The 18,934-nt window shown below is 40.4% G+C and overlaps 2 protein-coding genes across 4 annotated transcripts in view; one reads left to right on the top strand and one right to left on the bottom strand.

Moving 5' to 3' along the window:
* ARB2A (ARB2 cotranscriptional regulator A) overlaps window positions 1-18,934 on the bottom strand; it is a 290,980-nt gene that overhangs the window by 134,877 nt on the left and 137,169 nt on the right. For all 3 annotated transcript variants that reach the window (XM_062617506.1, XM_062617508.1, XM_062617507.1), the window contains exon 7: window positions 12,068-12,286. In XM_062617506.1, coding sequence (XP_062473490.1) covers window positions 12,068-12,286 — 219 coding nt within the window. The remainder of the gene's footprint in view (window positions 1-12,067; window positions 12,287-18,934) is intronic.
* On the top strand, window positions 699-11,345 carry LOC134163015 (eukaryotic translation initiation factor 3 subunit B-like). Its single transcript, XM_062617509.1, is given in 3 exon segments — window positions 699-1,003; window positions 1,005-1,392; window positions 11,326-11,345. Coding segments are annotated over 3 exon segments (576 nt in total). The 5' UTR covers window positions 699-835.

The raw sequence follows: 18,934 nt of genomic DNA, 5'->3' as shown, positions 1-18,934 counted from the left end.
TAAACATTACTGAGCAACAACTAAGAACATTGGTGTGATCAGCGCTGTTCCCAGGCTGAAAGTCAAAAACACAGCACTGCACCAGCTACTAAGAGGGAGAAAAATGACTGCTACTGCTGAACCCAGGACAGTATCCAGCCCTTATTCCATACCATTCACATCATGCTCAGATCGCACATTGTCAATATACCATCACTCTTATCTCATATATATAAATATATATACATCCACAGAGAGAGAGAGAGATCATTCCTTTGTGCATGGACCAATCCCTATAAAGCTGCTGAGTCCATCTGGTCCATGATGTCAGGCTCCATGTCCAGTAACAGTCTGCCCTGGGTTCACCAGTAGCAGTCATTTTTTCTTTTCCCTTGTTATTTACTTTATCATTATTATTATTCGTGGCAGCAGTAGTGGTTTGTGTTATACCTTAGTTACTGGACTGTTCTTATCTCAACCTGTGGGAGTCACATTCTCTCGATTCTCCTCCCCAACCCTCTGGGAGTGAGGGGAAGAAAAGGGGAGGGAGTGAGAGAGTGACTGCATGACTTATGGCTGAGCTTAAATCATTACAGTTGTTTTTGGAGCTCAACATTGGGCACGTTGTGTTGAGATAATGACAGATCTGACCAGAGTGTGTCTAACTGCATTTGTGAAAAGCATTAATTGTTTTGGATTAACAGTCACTCGTCACAATGCTGATTTACTGGCTCTCAAAGTTGTTGCTCTTGATCTCAAAGTTCTAGCATGTCGTACCTTACTTACAGCCGGTATTTGCTGTGTCAGTGTTTATCAGGTCGAGGGCTTGGACTAAGGTTTTTTTTCATTGTACTTTATGGTAATGACTTGTAATATGGGCAGGCTCCGGCAGCAGGGCAGGACAGATGTGGCTGTGGACTTGTACCTGGCCGTCCTTCTGCTCTTCACCATCCTGGCCCTCGTCCTTGCCTCCTTCTTCATAAGGCTGCGGGGAGCCGAGGGCAAGCAGACCTGGGAGCTGGCAGCGGCCAAAGAGGCCCCGGGAGAGCAGCCCCGGGGACCAAGTGGCAGCGGGAGGGGGGCAGGAGGCTGGGATGGAGTGGCTGCTGGTGGAGGAGGTCGAGGAGGGGAAGGAGGCAGCTGCCGAGCAGCGGGAGGAGCTGGCGGAGGAGCCGAGCTCTGCGGCCGAGCCCAGCCCTGCAGTGGCCAAAAGCATCCCCTGGCAGCTGCCTGCCAAGCCCCATGAGCCTGAGCCCCAGGAGGATGCAGAGAGCGAGATACCACCTTTGGGAGACTCAGCTGGGCCCAGCCTCGGGCACCCGGGACAAGTGGAGGATGCAGGAGACCACGCAGCATTTCCCGGCAAGGCAGGGGAGGAAGATCTGGAGGACTCAGAAATAAGAGAAGCTGGGGGTGAGAGCTGGCAAGCACAGCAGCTACAGCAGCCCCAGTGACAAGTACAGCAGCATCATTTGAGAGTTCTGAAGGTTTTGAATGGCCTTTGGGTATCCTTGGGACCTGCCTGCTCATTGTGATGGGGATCAGCATGTTGGCACACATACAGACTGTGTTTTACCCATGACCATTTTGTCTGATCTCAAAAGTTAAGCAGAGTCAGGTTTGGGTCTTGTCTGAGGTTAGACGACAATATAGGAGGGCCAAGAGGTTTTCCCCAAGGCTGGACAGTCATGAGTGGCAGGGTGTGTGGGACAGTATGGGCAAGTATCTAGTCCACTGGGCCCCTCCAGGGCTTTGGAAGTGTTGGAGATGGAAGGCAGCTGTATGGAGTCCCCAGCAACAAGCTGCAGAAACTGCTGAAGGGGACAGTGAATTATTTTGAGCCTGGAGGGCCCATGACACTTTCAGCTGTCAGGGCAGAGATGCAACATAGAGATGGACTCATGACCAAGGGGTGGACTTAGCAATGGACACTATTGCCCAGGTTATTCACAAGTGTGAATACTGCACACAGCCTCTTCTGCTCTGAAAGACTGTTACAAGAGATGGAGCCTGACATCATGGACCGTATGGACTCAGCAGCTTTATAGGGATTGGTCCATGCAGTAAGGAATGATCTCTCTCTCTCTTTCTCTCTCTCTCTGTGGATGTATATATATGACACAAGAGTGATAGTATGTTGAAAACGTGCAATCTGAGCATGATGTGAATGGTATGGAATAAGGGCTGGATACTGTCCTGGGATCAGCAGTAGCAGTCATTTTTTTCTCCTTCTTAGTAGCTGGTGCAGTGCTTTTTGACTTTCAGCCTGGGAACAGTGCTGATAACACCAGTGTTTTTAGTTGTTGCTCAGTAATGTTTACTCTGACCAAGGACTTTCTGAGTATCAGGGACTCAGGGAGGACAGGAAGCCAGGAGGATGCAGAGACAGGACACCTGACCCAAACTAGCCAAAGAGATAGCACGTCATGCCCAGTATATAAACTGGGGGCAATTACCCAAAAGGGATAAATCACTGCTGGGGTTGGGGTGGGTATCAGTCCATGGGTGGTGATCAGTTGTATTCTCTTCCGTCGTTATTTCCCTTATCATTATTATTGTTGGTGGTAGCAGCAGTGATTTGTGTTATACCTTAGTTACTGGACTGTTCTTATCTCAACCCATGGGAGTTACATTCTTTTGATTCTCCTCCCCATCTCTCTGGGAGTGGGGGGAGAAAAGGGGGGAGTGAGTGAGCGGCTGCGTGGTTCTGAGTTACCAGCTGGGCTTAAACCATGACAGTCATCCATTTTCCCCTTTTTTAAAAATGGGGTTTATACTTCCCTTTTTCCAGTCCTCAGGAACTTCACCTAACTGCCATGATTTTTCAAATATGACGGACAGTGGTACTCCAACTTCATTTGCCTGCTCCATCAGGACCTGCGGATGGATTTAGATAGGCGATCTATGTCAGAGCTCACTTCCTGCAGAGTCTGCAGGATGCTGAACACATACAAAAATGTAGGTTTTTTGTGTTTTAGTGTAGGCACAGGCACTCTGTGTGTGTAAGGGGGACCTGCCCTGGAAAATTCACACTGCATTATAGGTATAACAACTGATCAAAATTTAAGTGACCCCAGAGCATATGTAAGTTGTAAAGTAAGACATTTACGAGATAACTACTCTTCCACTCTTTCAATTTAGTGAGGACACAACAAACCCAGATGCACGATTGGGACCTGTTGGAGAGGGTCCAGAGGAAGCCACAGTGATGCTGTGAGGGCTGGAGCAGCTCTGCTCTGGAGACAGGCTGAGAGAGCTGCGTTTGCTCAGCCTGGAGAAGAGAAGGATCCAGGAGACCTTAGAGCAGCTGCTAGTGCCTAAAGGGGCTACAGGAAACCTGGAGAGGGGCTTTGGACAAGGGCCTGTAGGGACAGGACAACGGGAATGGCTTTAACCTGACTGAGGGGAGATTGAGATGAGATTTTAGGCAGAAGTTCTTCCCTGTGAGGATGCTGAGGTCCTGGCACAGGAAGCCCAGAAAAGCTGTGGCTGCCCCATCCCTGGCAGTGTTCAAGGCCAGGTTGGACGGGGCTTGGAGCAACCTGGTCTAGTGGGAGGCATCCCTACTGTGGCAAGGGGTTGGAACAATCTATGATGATATATATATATACATATATGTACACACTCATATGCATGTACACATACATGTATTTATATTATATACATACATCCCTGGCAGTGTTCAAGGCCAGGTTGGACAGGGCTTAGAACAACCTGGTCTAGTGCAAGGTGTCCCCGCCTGTGGCGGGGGTTGGAACTGGATGGGCTTTAAGGTCCCTTCCAATGCAAACCAGTCTTGGATTCTATGATTTTCGCTGATACTTTCAGAGGTGCACAGGCTTAGCAACCAGGAGCAATATTTCATTAAAGAACTAAAAACCTGTCACTTTGCTAGGGGATACATGGCAAGTTATTTCAGCACATCCTGATAGTGAACTAAGGATCCCTCCTGCTATATGATCTAACAGCAGAAGGGAACCATAGCCTCTGCAACCCTGGTGTGCAATCCCTGTAATCACGCACACTGTTTGACAGTAATAGGAGTAATGCAGCTGTATTTGTTGAAAGCTCTTAACCCACGGACGTTTTCTCAGCCCAGGCTAAAAGTACCATAACTAAATGCTTCCAAACTGTTGCTTAAGAGCCCAGAAAAATTTAAGGCTCCTCAATACATACAACTCTTGGTAAACTCACCTCAGTATCACTTTATTCAGTAGTTTCTCTCTAAGCAGTGTTATCTATTGAGAAAACTAACTAAAGTTTTAGTTGATAATAAAGAAAATATACCTCATTTTGTATTACAAATTCACTCTTGCCAAGTACTGATCAAAAAATACAGAGGAAGAGAATGAGAATCAACTGCTAAATAACAAAGTGTGTAAGAGTGCAGCTGAACACCATGCAGCCCATTAAGGAGAGAAACCCTGCTACCGACACCACCCACTACAAAAGGCAAAAAGCACTTTTGATCTGTTTAGCATTCCGGTTTAGCCAGGAAGGATAAAACAAAGATTCAGTCAAGAGAGGAACAGGATGATTTCTCAATATTTAGATTAGTTCATGGCTGGGTATACTGTAAAACAGAGAAACTTGGGAAAGACTTCTGTCTGGATGCTTTGAAAATGAAGTTCAGGCTCTGAATCTGATACAAGGTGGCTCCTGGGGCATGCTGATCAGCTACGGAGTTCACCAAGGCATAGCAAGAATAGAGGTCATGAGTCCGTTCTCCTCAGAGCTCACAATAAGGCGTATTTTTTTGCCTGTGCAGGGATGACAACAAGCTGATTAAAGATACAAAGGTTGTTCTCATGACGTAAATAATTCAAAGTAACATTGCACAATAAGTAAATTTACAAAAAGTAAGGATTTTAGTAAAATCCTCCACTTGTAAGTATTCAAATGTAACTCAGAATAAAAGGGCTGTAATAATTTTTTGAGTTGTCAGCCACCTATGAATTGCAGGGCAGGGACTGGCATTTTTTCTGGGCAGCTTATTCCACACTCCTCCATGCCACCAAGTCCTCCATTATTTCTAACCCCTTTGGCAGCTCTCACTGCTGCAGGCAGCCAAGCAGACTTCAGAGGAACTACCAGATTTATCTTAATCCCAAAAGCTAAATTTTTTTCTTTACATTTTTCCTGAATTGTCATTTTGTTTTCCGCAGTAGGTGAGTTGAAAACAACATCCTTGAACCCACTGTGTATCCTGAGACCTGGTTCCCTGCCTGCTGACATTCATTTACTAGAGCTCCAAAATGTTGTTTTCTTGACCTCCATGCATAGTTGTGCGGTCCTCATATCCTCCTACCTAAACCAAATAAATACTTCTTGAGGAGTCAAACGGGGTGGCATGTCCTCACAGAAATGGGTTATTCTGCAACAGAATCATTAATTTTAAGATGATTATATATATTTATTGCAGAAATTAATTTTCATCATCTCTATGAAGGCTTTTATGTCTGACTTGGTCCCAAAGAAAAAACATGTAAAGAATCGATAGGCGTATGAGCCCCTGCTAATTTTCTTCTGATGGTTTTCTCAAAAACACTGAAATCTAGCATCAAAACGTGCAACTGCTTGCAGTAGGTTACAGGATATTATCCTTTTTTGGGTATCAGCTAAAAGAATATTACCCTTTGATCCTCTTAGATAAATTATAAAGGATACTTGCAGAGAGCAATCTGTACTGGCAGGAGGATGGACCAGAAGACCTGTGAGGTCTTTTCAGTCATCCACTGCAATCGCTCTGCAATCAAAGACAGGCAGTATCTGAGTACAAGAAGTTTGAACAATCTTATTCACCTTTGCCTTCAACAAGTATGCCTGCTTTCTGCTGAGCTAATTTCCTTTAACATTAGCTAACTGGCCAGGTTTATCATGCTTGAATCCCACCTGAAAGGAAAGAGGACTCATCTGACCTGTGACAGACAGTCTTTTTTAGCACCGCAGGAGCACCACACAGCTCGTGGTGGGAGGAGAGATGCAAGCTGGTTCTTTCTTTTGGAAACTCTCACCGCTTACCTCACATTTTAGGAGTCTGATTGAACAATGCACATTTTGTTGGCATCACGTAATGGATGTTTGAAAGACAACAAAGCTAGATGGCCTCAATTTATTCCTTTTCTTTGATTAAGCCATACTTGTGAAATGCAGAACAAAGAGAGGGTATGGGAGAAAGAAGAGCCAGTGGTGCTCTTGAAGAGATGCAAAATCTCCCTTCAGTGATCATCTCTTTCTCCTCACTACTCAAGGAAAAGAAGACAAATACAACTCTTCCAGACTATCAGATGCAAAACATAACAGAAGAAGTCTTTACAGTCTCAGAATTTTAAAAAATACCTAATTTAACTGCAGGGGCTAATTAGCCTATGCATAAATTATTGAATATTACCATAGTTTAAACCCTACATACTTTAGCTTTTTAATGTTAAGATGCCTGTTCGCTGAATAAAATGTTCATCTATAGAATGAAATACAACATACACATATTTTTCCTGTTCTACAGAAATTACTGTAGGAACTTACTGCTTATCTGACCCTTTAGGAATAACAGAGAGCTTTAATTGTAGGTGCTTGGTGCCACTGTAGAAGCTTTAGAGTCCTTGTTTGGCCAGGGTGGTTCAGGTCTCTGGTGGCACAGATCCTACAAGACATGGGCTAGATCTCTTTAGGCATCCCAAATACCCTGTGGCACCCAAAGCGTCACTACACATTTATGTCCCAGCACCTGAACTGCTCTGTTTTTGAATTCTGAATGCCCAAGTAGTACATGGGACAAAACCAATAGATAAAGCCATAGTAGTTTCTAAGCAGTTGTCATGAGATTTCCATTGCCAGCATGATTTTGCTGCTGCTTAGAAGTGAAAGAGATTTCTCTAGAACACAAAGAAGTAACAGCCTTTAAAAGGCAATTATGGGCAGATGAGATCTTAGGCAGAAATTCTTCCCTGTAAGGGTGCTGAGGCCCTGGCATAGGGTGCCCAGAGAAGCTGTGGCTGCCCCACCCCTGGCAGTGTTCACGGGCAGGTTTGACAGGGCTTGGACCAACCTGGTCTAGTGGAAGGTGTCCCTGCCTGTGGCAGGGGGTTGGAACTGGATGAGCTTAAAGGGTCTTTTCAACCCAAACCATTCTATAATTCAGTGAAAACCATGTGTTGTTTCAGAGGTATAGGTAAAGTAATGCTGATAGTTGTAAAAGAGCTGAAAAACAGGGCATTATGGTATAAGTACTGGCATGACAGTTTTCAGGTTCAAGTCCTGATGCCTGGGTCTGCCACTGACTTTCACTGTGCTGGAGCATGTTCCTTATGTCTTGGGAACCATTTTGTCATTTTGTCTCTTCTGGTGGAATAAGGGGCTTATTAGCTTGATCTCAGCAGCACGCTAATGCAGTTGCAGAGGCTCTGGACAAGAGCCGGCGTGCACCTTGCCAAGTCACAGGGTAGGCAGCAGGAGTCCGCGTCTGTCCAGGGATGGCCATGGGGCCAGACCTACACAGCTGGTGGCACCACAGCTATGCCAGGAAGCAGCTCCATCCCCAGCGTGGAATAAATCTGCTTCAGTGAAAGCCTGCCCTGCACAAACGAACACTCTGCGGTGACCTTCAGTCAGGTGATGCCTCGTGTCAGCCGCACTGAACAAATAAGCAGAAATGGCATAACTGTGCTTGCATGCTTGCCAGGATTTCCTGCCCACCAGCACTCACTGCGTACTTAACCGCGTATTAATAAACACTGGCACAAATTATCCTGATGCATTTGTTTTTAGTAAAACAAACTAATTAGTTGCACATGATCTTTTTCTATTTAATCTCTCACAGAAAGAGGGTAAAAATTATTTATGAAAAGTATGCTACATCCAGAATTAATTTAATTTCATTGATAGGCTGTTAGCCTAAATAGTGCCGTTATAGATTGTGCTACAGCAAAAATAGTATTTGCAGTAAGAATTATTAAAGCAGCTAAACTCGGTGGAGAAAAAAAAAAAGGACAAAATTCCTAGCATACAGGCGTAAGAAAGGCTTATCCTTTTACCCAGAAAACCTGACCCCATCAGATGGCATGATAAAAGTACTTCTTTCTACCTGTTCCTTTGTTGCTTCTTTGATATCCTTTGACTACTGTGGCAACAGCATTATTGCAAATTACTTTCATTATAAAATTATGCAATTTACTTTTTCCTTTAATAATTTCAGAACCACTGAGTGTACTTGTTTAAGTGGTGAATGCTATTTAGAAGGGGATAAATATTGATTTACATTTCTAAGTGTCTTTTAACATAGAGAAGACACCGTCAATGTGAAAATCTGCAGGGAGTGGAGATGGTTTGGATGATGTAGGGAACAGTCATGCCACATTTGAGCCTGTATGATCTGTTTCCATAGGAAAAGGTTAGAGATCAACAAATTCTCAGTTTAGTTCAGTAATAAATGAAGGTTGGCTAGGCAAGAAGTTTCTGGGGGGAAGCATCAGCCAATATGTACACCAGCAGCCTCTGGTGGTCTAAGGAAAAACAGTAGTATCTATAAGGACAGAAATGTTTTCTATAAGGATGTATGTACATATTTAGCTATTTGACTCAACCCTCTATTCAACACATTAAAAAACAGATGCCTTTAAAATGATCTGCTGGCAATATGCTTGTTAAAATCTGAACAGTAAGAGCATTAAAAAATTCATATGTATTCATTAGCATGTTATATAAAAGTAAGAGGATTTTGTTTAATCATACCATAAAGTATTATAGTCAACGCTGATTATCATGAAGTTTTTCCTTGGTTTGCATCGACAAAAAAGAAACTGAATTTATAAGATTGTTGTTGAATTGATGATATTTTCTGTCTTCACTTGTGAATTCAGTTGGCAGATGTTTAAGAACAAAAAATTCTGTCTTATTACAAAACATTAAGCAGGTTTTTGTGCCATAATGTTTGACATGATGTTTATTGCCCAGACCAAATCAATCCCTTTAACAAGCTATAATGTATGCCAGAAAGTACATTATTTCATAGTTGAGGGAACTTCCAGCATGAAATAATAAGTACTTTGATCTTTCAAGCACTGTGCTTAATGCACTACACACTCCAACAGTTGCTTTTATTTGTACTCATTTTGTAGAAAAATACAGTGTAATTTGAGCTTTTTCATATTTAAAGACTCTGCTTTTACATATTCTTGAGTATCCCAGGTTTTTTTTTTTAGTCGCTTTTTTTTTTTCTTTTTCCTTATGAAAAGACAGAAAATGCTTAAAGAAGTTTACCATGAGAGAGTTCCATTTTTCTCATTCTTGGAAAATCTACCTGCACAATTGGGAGCATCATCCAGACAGCTTTCATTTGTTCAAATGCCATTTCCTCATCAGATCACAACAGATCTCAATGACCCTTTGAGATCATAACCGATGATATTTATTCCTTCTACTTAACAGCCTGAAACAATTTCTCCCGCATATTTGACAGGAACAAATTTTCCATCAACTTCAGATCCAGTTGATGACTTCTTGTGAGGATATTTTTCATTTAGTCTCTCTGCACCAGTTTTTCCCTGCTCGGCAAAATGATGTAAGCTTCCTCAGGTTTTTCAGAACTCTTTGACGAGATCATGATGAAGCATATACCCTTCTTAAACACTTCTGTGGAGTGACAATATGTCTTATTTCAAGAGCCCTGTGAGTCAAATGTACGCTATAATAGTCATATATGTATGACTACAAAGGTCATATCCAAATTGGTCTTTGAGATTACTCAAACCTGCTCTAACACTGTAGCCCCCGCAGCCTGTGGTTGTAGCAAATGGGACTCCAAGTCCTATGGTGCAAACAAATGGTAGTACCCACAGGACATATAGTCCGGAAGGCAATTAATACACAGCAAATATGGCACTGCATCATTTTAGAATCACAGAATCCCAGAATGGTTTGGGTTGGAAGGGACCTTAAGGCTCACACCGTTTCAAACCCCTGCCATGGGCAGGGACACCTTCCACTAGACCAGGTTGCTCCAAGCCCCATCCAACCTGGCCTTGAACACTGCCAGGGATGGGGCAGTCACAGCTTCTCTGGGCTACCTGTGCCAGGGCCTCACCACCCTCACAGGGCAGAACTTCTTCCTAATGTCTAATCTAAACCTACCTATTTTGTTTGTTTCATGCAATGCCTGGACAGGCTGATAACAGTGTCTGTAGCCAGGAAGGTGGAACAGAGCGTGCTATATTCACAGCTGCTCTTGCAATCACCTACAGACTGAGCAGTTCTATCCAACAGAGTAAATGGCACCTTATTGGTAGTTCAGTTTTGTTTCAGAAACAGATAGGTTAAGTAAATTGCAGTAATTTGTCCTGCCACACACCAAAGAAGGGACATTTTTCACTCTGTTTCAAAAACCTCTCTGTACTACAGACTGCTAAACAAAAGATAAACTCCAAAGAATTCTTTCAGAATTAAACACCAACTGCAACAGACAACCCTATTTCAGTTAATTCGCCCAGGAAAAAGAAACCACTGCCCATACATTCACTAAAACTTAAGCTACTTCTTTCATTGGTTTGAAGAACATCAAATAAAGGGAATGTCAACAGTCATATCTGAAGCACAGAGCTGCGAGGAAAAGAAAATAGGATGGAGTCCTGCATTTTATGTTTTGGGGGTCAAACCTCCTGGAGCCAAATTTTGTGCCTCATCAAGCAAAAAAGCTACAGGCAGGTGGAACTGCTAAAAAGCTATCAAAAAAAGAGAACACTGACCAGCATGCTGACTAAACGCTTTTCCTAGACAATACAGCACATCATCTACTGGCTTTCGATGGACCCCAAGACAAGTTTGGTTGCCCCTCTGAAGAAGCAGGGTCTGTTTGGTGGTCAGAATAGCATCTCTCCTAAAAAAGCAGCAGATGGTTGACTTTGAATATGTACATGCATCCTTTTGTTTCTTATATTCTGTAGCAAGTTATTTCTCAAAAGACACAGTAATATTTATGGTATTAGTGGTAATCTTGCATCCAGGTTACAAACCTTTCTAACTAGCCAGTACAGCTGTTATTTCTCTTTCAAACATTATGCTAAACCACAATTAACAGGAACACGTTAAAATTTAAGATGATTCTAACATATCTTTTGCTGTTTTTCCCCTGTTTCGCACCAGAAAGGCACATGCAGTTTTACTGTTTTAACTACAAAAAATACAATCTGGTGCTGCTTTACATGTTTACATGTTTTACCACTGAATGAAAATGCTAACTTTCCTAAGAAGGGCTTTGGAAATTTCATGACTCAGTTTGTATGTATAATACATAGTATGTATATGAAGTAGAATGTGTCAAAGTGCAAATAATATTGTTTGTGCCCCCTGCAGAATTAGAAATCCTCGGGTAGCACTGCTATAATGATCCCATGCTGGTAGCATTACAAAGTGCAAAGGTTCACTGAGTAAGAAAAGAGCATGGGACAGAGTTTCCTCATTACACAATTCTCAAACTATTCTAGCTTAAATATTTATTAAGATATTAATAACTTGCCTTCTTTATCTCCCTTCAGAAGTTCAGCTGAAACACAATGGATGGCTGCTCATATGAAAACAGCACATTATAGGGTAAATCTGCTACCACACAAGATGAACACTGGTATTTTCCACAATACAGTATTAATTCAGCAGGTAATATGTTAAAAAACTATTAGGCCCTAACTACTGCCTCCCCACTACAAGACAATATAACACAATAAATGCATGTATGACATGTCTAGCTAGTATGTTGCCCAAGCTCTACTATGAAGTGTTTCTTACGTACAATCTGTGTTTATAAAATCATTTTTACAATGTCTTCCTTAAATCATTCCCTTTCTTGATAGTACCCATGTTTATTTCAAGTTCCCATTTGAAATTAGAAAGGAATGTTTTGTAACTCTTCTGAAACTTCATATTCCACAAATGACAAAAAATACCAATAGAATAAAGAGCCAGGAACTCTGTACAAACTTTTGAATACCATCTTGATAATGTGCTTGTTTTTAAAAGAGCATGCTGTTTATTAGCCAATATGGACAGTAAACATATCTATGCATGATTAACGAAGGGCAACAAAACAAAAGGAACTTACTCTAATATACATCTGCATAGTTTCTTTTTCTTTTTGTGGATTTCGGTACTTTTCGTAGAAGTCACGTCGCTTCTTTGTTTCCTTTTGGATTTTATCTTTTTTTTCCCTCTTTTCTGCAGGTTCATCTGAGCTATCAGAGGACAGATGTACTTGGGCATTTTTCTTCTCCACTTCAATATAGTTCTCATTGGGATTCAGTACTATTACTCCGTAGCCTTCCTGTTTTAGAAGAGACACACACACAAAAAGAAGAAATATGAAAATAGAGATTTAATGCTTGAAAATGCTTTGCATTTATTTTAATACTCTTGAAAACTTTTATATTTATTTCAGCAGCTTCACACCACATAATTTATAGAAGGGTATTTTAAGAATATTCTGGTTCATTTCTGTCATTAAAGGGCTATTGATGTGTGAATGTGCCTGTGCATATGCTTATGCTTATACACATCTCTCAGCATCAGAAAAGTTGCCTTTAAAATAATTTATATGTTGTTTTATTCATATTCATTTATTTATATGACTTTTTCAGAAAACAATATGAGAACTAGAAGCAAAATAAATGCTTCTGAATGAATAAAAAAGGACCAAGCCAGTAAAAACCTTTAAATAAAAAGGATGTACGGTTTTCATATATTTATATATATAGTAAAAAAGCATGTGAAAACTATTCACTGAACTTTAAAACAGTAAAACCTTTTGTCTAGCTGACAACAAGCATACCATGCAGAAGCCAATCGCAGCACTAACAGTGAATCAATACCAAAACTGATTCAGTGATATTGCTTACAGGTCACCTCTTTTACTGTGGGGATTGACTTTTAAGCTCATCTTTAAATCTGCTCTAAAACTTTTCTGGGATTACGTCCGGTATTTGAAAAACCCAGAGAAAATCTGTGACCTGCAATACGCTTTTAAGCATACCAGCTGCATTTTTGTGCCTCATTTTTGAGCCAGTTGAAAAATGCATGAATCTATGAATGAGAAATAAATTCTTAAATAAATCAGCCAATCATTTTATTATGACTTTTAAATGATGGCAAATCACACAAGAATTGTAATATTCATGGAAGATACAATCACAAACGCAGGCAGAAAAGAGAAGCAAGTGCATTTAACAGATCAGTCCTTGAAGTTATAATGGGTTCCCAGTCAAAATCAAGCTGTCCTTTAAAAGTAATTTAATAAAGACTTACTTTTTGGAAATGTCTGTATTAATTATCTAACCAAACAGCTTTATTCCAGCTTTTCATTGGGTGCTTCATTTTGCACTAAGGCTAGGCACAAAAATCAAAGAGGTCCCCATACCTAGCTGGACAGAGCAAACCAAGCCCACACCAACAAAAGACACTTTCTTTGGGCTCGCTTTATTCTAATCTGTAGAGCCATTCACAAACCTTGTAGTGCATTGTGGCCACTGTCAGGTAGACAGATTGTCACTCGGTGATTTTCTACAGTTGGACACACTTGACTAGTTATCAAAATCGCATCTGAAGGGAGTTCCTACCCCTTGTCCTTGTGCCCTTCTCAAATGTCTGCCACAGCTTCTCCTCCCACCAAAACCCAAGTTAAAGGGCACGGTTGCACTCTGCTAAACAGGGTGAAATAAGAGGCATTCAGGACACTGTCTGTGGTGTAAGGGACATAGTCAAAAAAGGTCAATGTAGGCCAAAGAGAAAACTGCCTCCTAGCTAGACACGGCACCATGAGTAAGTGGTCTCCTGTCATGTTGCTCTCCTGCCCACCCTGCTGAGTGAATTGAACTGGGATAAATACAAACAAATAAATAAATAAACTGAGGGGGAAGAGCAAAGGAAAATGGAAAACTAAAGAAGACAAAGTTTAAAACCTACCCATGCCATTGCTATGGTCATGTTAACACACCACCGTACTAAAACCACAAGATTTCTAACTAAAATTCAAAGTCCAAAATCCATGACAGAACACAACTTACAAACATCCCTAAACCATATACCTCAGAAGAAAGCATGCTGTTTGAACTTGCTAGAGGCAGGGTAGGACCAAGCTCTCGTAGTACTTGGGGCTCTGTGTTGTTCATTTCAAGCTGCTTGTTTTGAGCAGAGAAGTTCTGTGTTATCGATTTGTTTTGCTTTCTATACGATGCCAAATGCAAAATTCATATGTTTATTACAGGTCTACAAATGTTACAGTGATTTGAAGCTCTGTGTCCATTTTAAGATGCCCTCAAAACAGACACATAAATCATCAAAGAAGTAGAATTTGTCTAAGTTATTGATTATGTAACTGAAAATTACATGACTCATTTGTCGAATGCTATGAGGACACAATGTCAATTTTTCACATAGACATCAACAGATGAAATATGATTCCATTTTTAAATTCACTATTTCATAAATTAATTAAAGGATTTTTATCAATTACATTTTAAGCAGTGCAACATGCCTCCCTTTACATTTATTTTTTTTTTAATTTCTCAAAGACAGCAGGTGTTTCCTGTCTGCACAATTAAAATAATTAAATAGTAACTGAGATAGGTTTTCCCATAATTGAAAAAGAAAAAATTATCTTAAAAATTGTAAAACTTTCTCTTAGGGAAGTAATCTCTTTTCAGATTGTTTTGCTTGTCCTGCATTCTAAATGGCAAGATATAAAATAATGGCACCAGAAAGAAGATTCAAAAATGACATGTATAAATCAACATGGAATAACAAAATGATGAGTAAAACTGTAACAACCTCTCTCGTTCAGCCTTAGCACAAGCATTTGCTACTGAAAAGGATTACTCAGCTCTAAATAACATCTATGTAAACAATGTGGCTTTTAAGTACAATTAAATTTTTGAAAAAATTATTTGGTGTGGGCATAGCTGCACCATTAAAGTTCAATGCAATCAGAAAAGGAATAAAAAAAAAAGGTGGAACTCCTCACTAATGAAATGGGGCTGAACAGGGTGCAAGTCAATGCAAGACTGAAAACACAAGACCACTAACATCTGAAAAAAGGCCTTTGGCAAAATTAAAAAATACGCAAGATACACAGTGTTTGGCATGTTAAGCAAAGACAAAATCACATTCATTGAAAAGTATCTTTTTATATGAGAATAGTGTTCAGAAGTACGTATCTCTGAATGTCACTGAAAATACCAATTTCACCTATGATGAGCTTAGAGCATTGTTAAAATGTAGTCACATATGATCTAAGTAAGCACTGCCATATAGGGGAGTTTTTAAAGCTTCCACTCTCATTAAAACATTTGGTACGTTTTCAACATACATAATAGTGGAGGGCGTCCAGTGCACACAGAAGCAGAAACCACCCTCCAAAGTGCAAAGTTTTTTCAGGGTAAAAAGCCAAACTTTGGGAAAAACCCTGCTGCACCCCCATCAATCTTTAGATGACTGAAACAAGCCAAGTCCCGTGTTCTACCGCATGTCTGATAGAATACTAATGTTGCACAGAAGCCAAGATTTGGCTGCATCCCCCATTAGTGTATATGTGATGAGATGCAATAATCAGGACAGACACTGATAAATACAAGTCCCAGCCTCTAATCTACGAGTTCAGTCGGTACAATTACAGTTTCTTTCTCAGACTAAAACACCCAAAACAATCCAAATTCTAACACTTCAAGGTAAGAAAAATGTAATATGTGCTAACTACTAGCATTCTCCAGGTACCCACTTCTAGAGGCAGAGGACTCTGCAAACTCCACTCCTAGGTTCATAAATACAAATGCAATTAGCATATGTGATTGAGCCAGCAAATGATGATGAAAGGAAAAGCAGGCTGACAAAGTCAAGTGTTGGAAAGAATCACGAATCTCAATTACAATACCTTTACTACAAAGCCAGAACAACGTAGAAGGACCTTTTCCACCGTAAAACATAAGCCAGAAATGGAGCGGTACTTCCTGCCTCTTACTGAAGTTCAAGCGAGATGTTCGAAATGGAAGGAATAAAAATATTGCCTCTGACAGCAAGAGTTAGGTTATAAAAAAAGAATCCCAAAGTATTTGAGGTACATTCCAAATCTTTTGAAATCTCTTGGCCACATGAATAAATGAGCTGAAAGCATCCAGCTCTGCATATTAATCCACCAAGATGGGATACCAGATGTGACCAGAGAGGTCAGGGCTGGAGAGGAATCTTTTGACCTATGTAACTAACTTTTTGGACTGCAAGTGTCAGTCTGAAAGAGATCATTTTCCTAAGCTTTATCAACCTGAATTTTCACGTTCAGGTTTTGATTTGGATCATTGATAACAAGACTGGAGTTCAAACACGGGGGGAATGCAACTCAAAAGCTCTCAGCTCTTAAACCTGCCTATGGTTAAAATGGACACGGTGACATCCATTCATCTTTCTGGAAAGATGTATGTTCTTTCATTTCCCATCTTTTCCACGAGAAGGGTACATCACTGTAGGTGCGACAGTGGGATGAGGTCACAACAACCAATCAGAAGTCATTGGTGAGGTGCAGTGAAGTAAACCATAGCTGCTGGAGATACTGCTCAGCTTGAAAAATTCCCCCTGCATTATTTGACCAGTTTTCTCAAGACGTGACCTGCGACTGAAATGCCCAAAATGTAGTTGACTGCACATTCTGTTTCCACCCCATGTACATTTTCACAACTGCACTCTGCTAATACTTTGTGATATTTCCCTCCCAGCTACACCTCGGCCGCCTGAATTCCAGCACTGTGTCCAAGTGCGTAAAAATGCCATGTTGCTGCCAAATGCACATTGTCCCACTAAGTTCCCAACTTAAAATAGCTCATCAGGTTAGGGAGGAAAAGAAAACATGCCACAAAAAGTTTTTAGAGGACCACCTGTTGTCTATTATTTTTACATAGCACTTACTCATAAATCATAACACAGGGTAATTAATCAAGCTGTCAAAGAGAAGGTTAAAGGTTATGTGGGGGAGTCAGAAGGTCATGCATGGGCTGATAGAGGTCAGGGTCACACCGCATTCCTCATTATCAAGTTGGGATGAGAGACGGCCCAAGCAAACAAAAGTGAAAGCAGATGGAGAAGTGAGTGGATAAAAAAAGGAGAAAATTTCACAAAAGTGAAAGAAGAATGTCAGCTGCCTTCAAAAAAGGAGGAGAATAGAGCAGAAATACATTGAGATGTTCTCAAAAGGTCTCACACGACACAAAGAAACTACAGTTTGATGATTTAAATACACTTAATATAACTTTCAGTCTAATCTTTTTGCAAATACCAAGCAACGCTGCAAAATGGGCACAGGAGTTTCGTTCCATTTCACATCTGAAGTCAGTATTTTCAAGGTGAATTAGAGAAAAGGAACCTATTACTGTGATGAATGCTCATGGATATATAAAATTGCTTCTAAATGCTGAAGTTTATTCCTGTTTATGGCTACAACCAATAGATTTTTGATAAAAAAGTTATAACCTGTTTGAATGATGTATTAAGATCTATACTTTCATATACACAAATCCTCAAAACCACAAAGTATCATAAAAGTCCCTCTGGATGACACACAGTTATAAAATATTCTATCATTACACTGACCTGAATTAGATGCAGAATACTGTGCAAAATTAGCTGTCACCCTTTCCTCAAAATCTTTGTTAATCTCATTTTGAATGTTTGCAGCTTTATCAACACATGCATCAATGTCAGCTCCTTGGTTACCGAACCGCTGTACTTGGAAGAAGATATAATTAAAATGTTTTGGCACAGAAAAGGTGAAATTGTATCTTCCCCTGTTCCCTGAAGAGTCTGTAAAACATGTAGGATATATTGACAAACACACACCCTTGTCTAGAACCCTGACATCCCAGGTCACCTAACTGCTATTTATGTAAAAACATTCACTGTACACTTAGCCAAACTGTCACCTGCTGCGCTACTAACTTTCAATGGATATTAGAACTATAAACCCAACAAACTCTTCATTTCCTTTTTGCTACTGCCTTCTAATTCTTTACTGTATTGGGTCCATATCTATCTGCATGCATATGCATATATGGCATATATGCTTTCCAGCATGGAAAGTATAAAGTATGCCATTAGTATGTTTTACTTTGCTATTTGTTATTTGCTATTAGTATGTTTTACTTTGCTATTTGCATATTTGCTGTTACCACATTTTGAGTTTACTGTTGAAAAAGTTTTGAAAAGAATTTATGTTTTACATCTACCTATAATTAGCAACTCAAATATGTCTATGTGTAAGATGTGCAATCCTGGTTTATGATGTACCCAAGGCCAAAACTGAATAAACAAAACTATGAATTATAAGGATTTTATTCCCTTGGTTATGTACTATATTATTGATAGGGAACTTCTGTGCCTTTACAAGCACTGATTTTACTAGGATTTTCACCAGAAAATTATCATGGCAAGTGGAATGCTCAAAAGTATGCTATAGCATTAACTTAATTCTGTGAATTAACAAAAAAGGACTATGTTCACATTCAAATACTGCTTTGTATGTTGTTTAATAAACCTCAGCCCCACCACCTCTCCTTGATCTGAGACTAGGGACTATCTGGAAAAATCACTGGAGGCTGAATGGACATGAATCCGTCCCAGCCATGCAGGCAGGAGATGAGACTGCAAATAATCCATCTACAACAGCTGCCCAGGCTGCAAGAACAGTTTCTTCTGCTCCTACTAAGTGCACACAGCTTTGGGGCCCATACAACCTCTGAAAGAAGGAGTCCACCGGTTACCACCAAGGCCCGGCATCTTTTAATGACACCTTATAGGAACCTCTTCTGTAATTAAAATATGAACTCAGAAAGTTGTTTTTCCCACTCCTAAGAAGGTATTTTATTTTCTTTTCCAACAAAAATTTCAGCTTCAGAGGGGTACAACATCATAAGCAAGAGCCTCATGCATATTTCACTTT

Source organism: Pezoporus occidentalis, unplaced genomic scaffold, assembly GCF_034315485.1.
Source record: "Pezoporus occidentalis ecotype Australia unplaced genomic scaffold, CSIRO_AGI_Poc_V1 ctg197, whole genome shotgun sequence".
Classification (NCBI taxonomy): Eukaryota; Metazoa; Chordata; class Aves; order Psittaciformes; family Psittacidae; genus Pezoporus; species Pezoporus occidentalis.
Note: the sequence above shows the minus strand (reverse complement) of the source record. Positions and strands in the feature narration are given on the sequence as shown.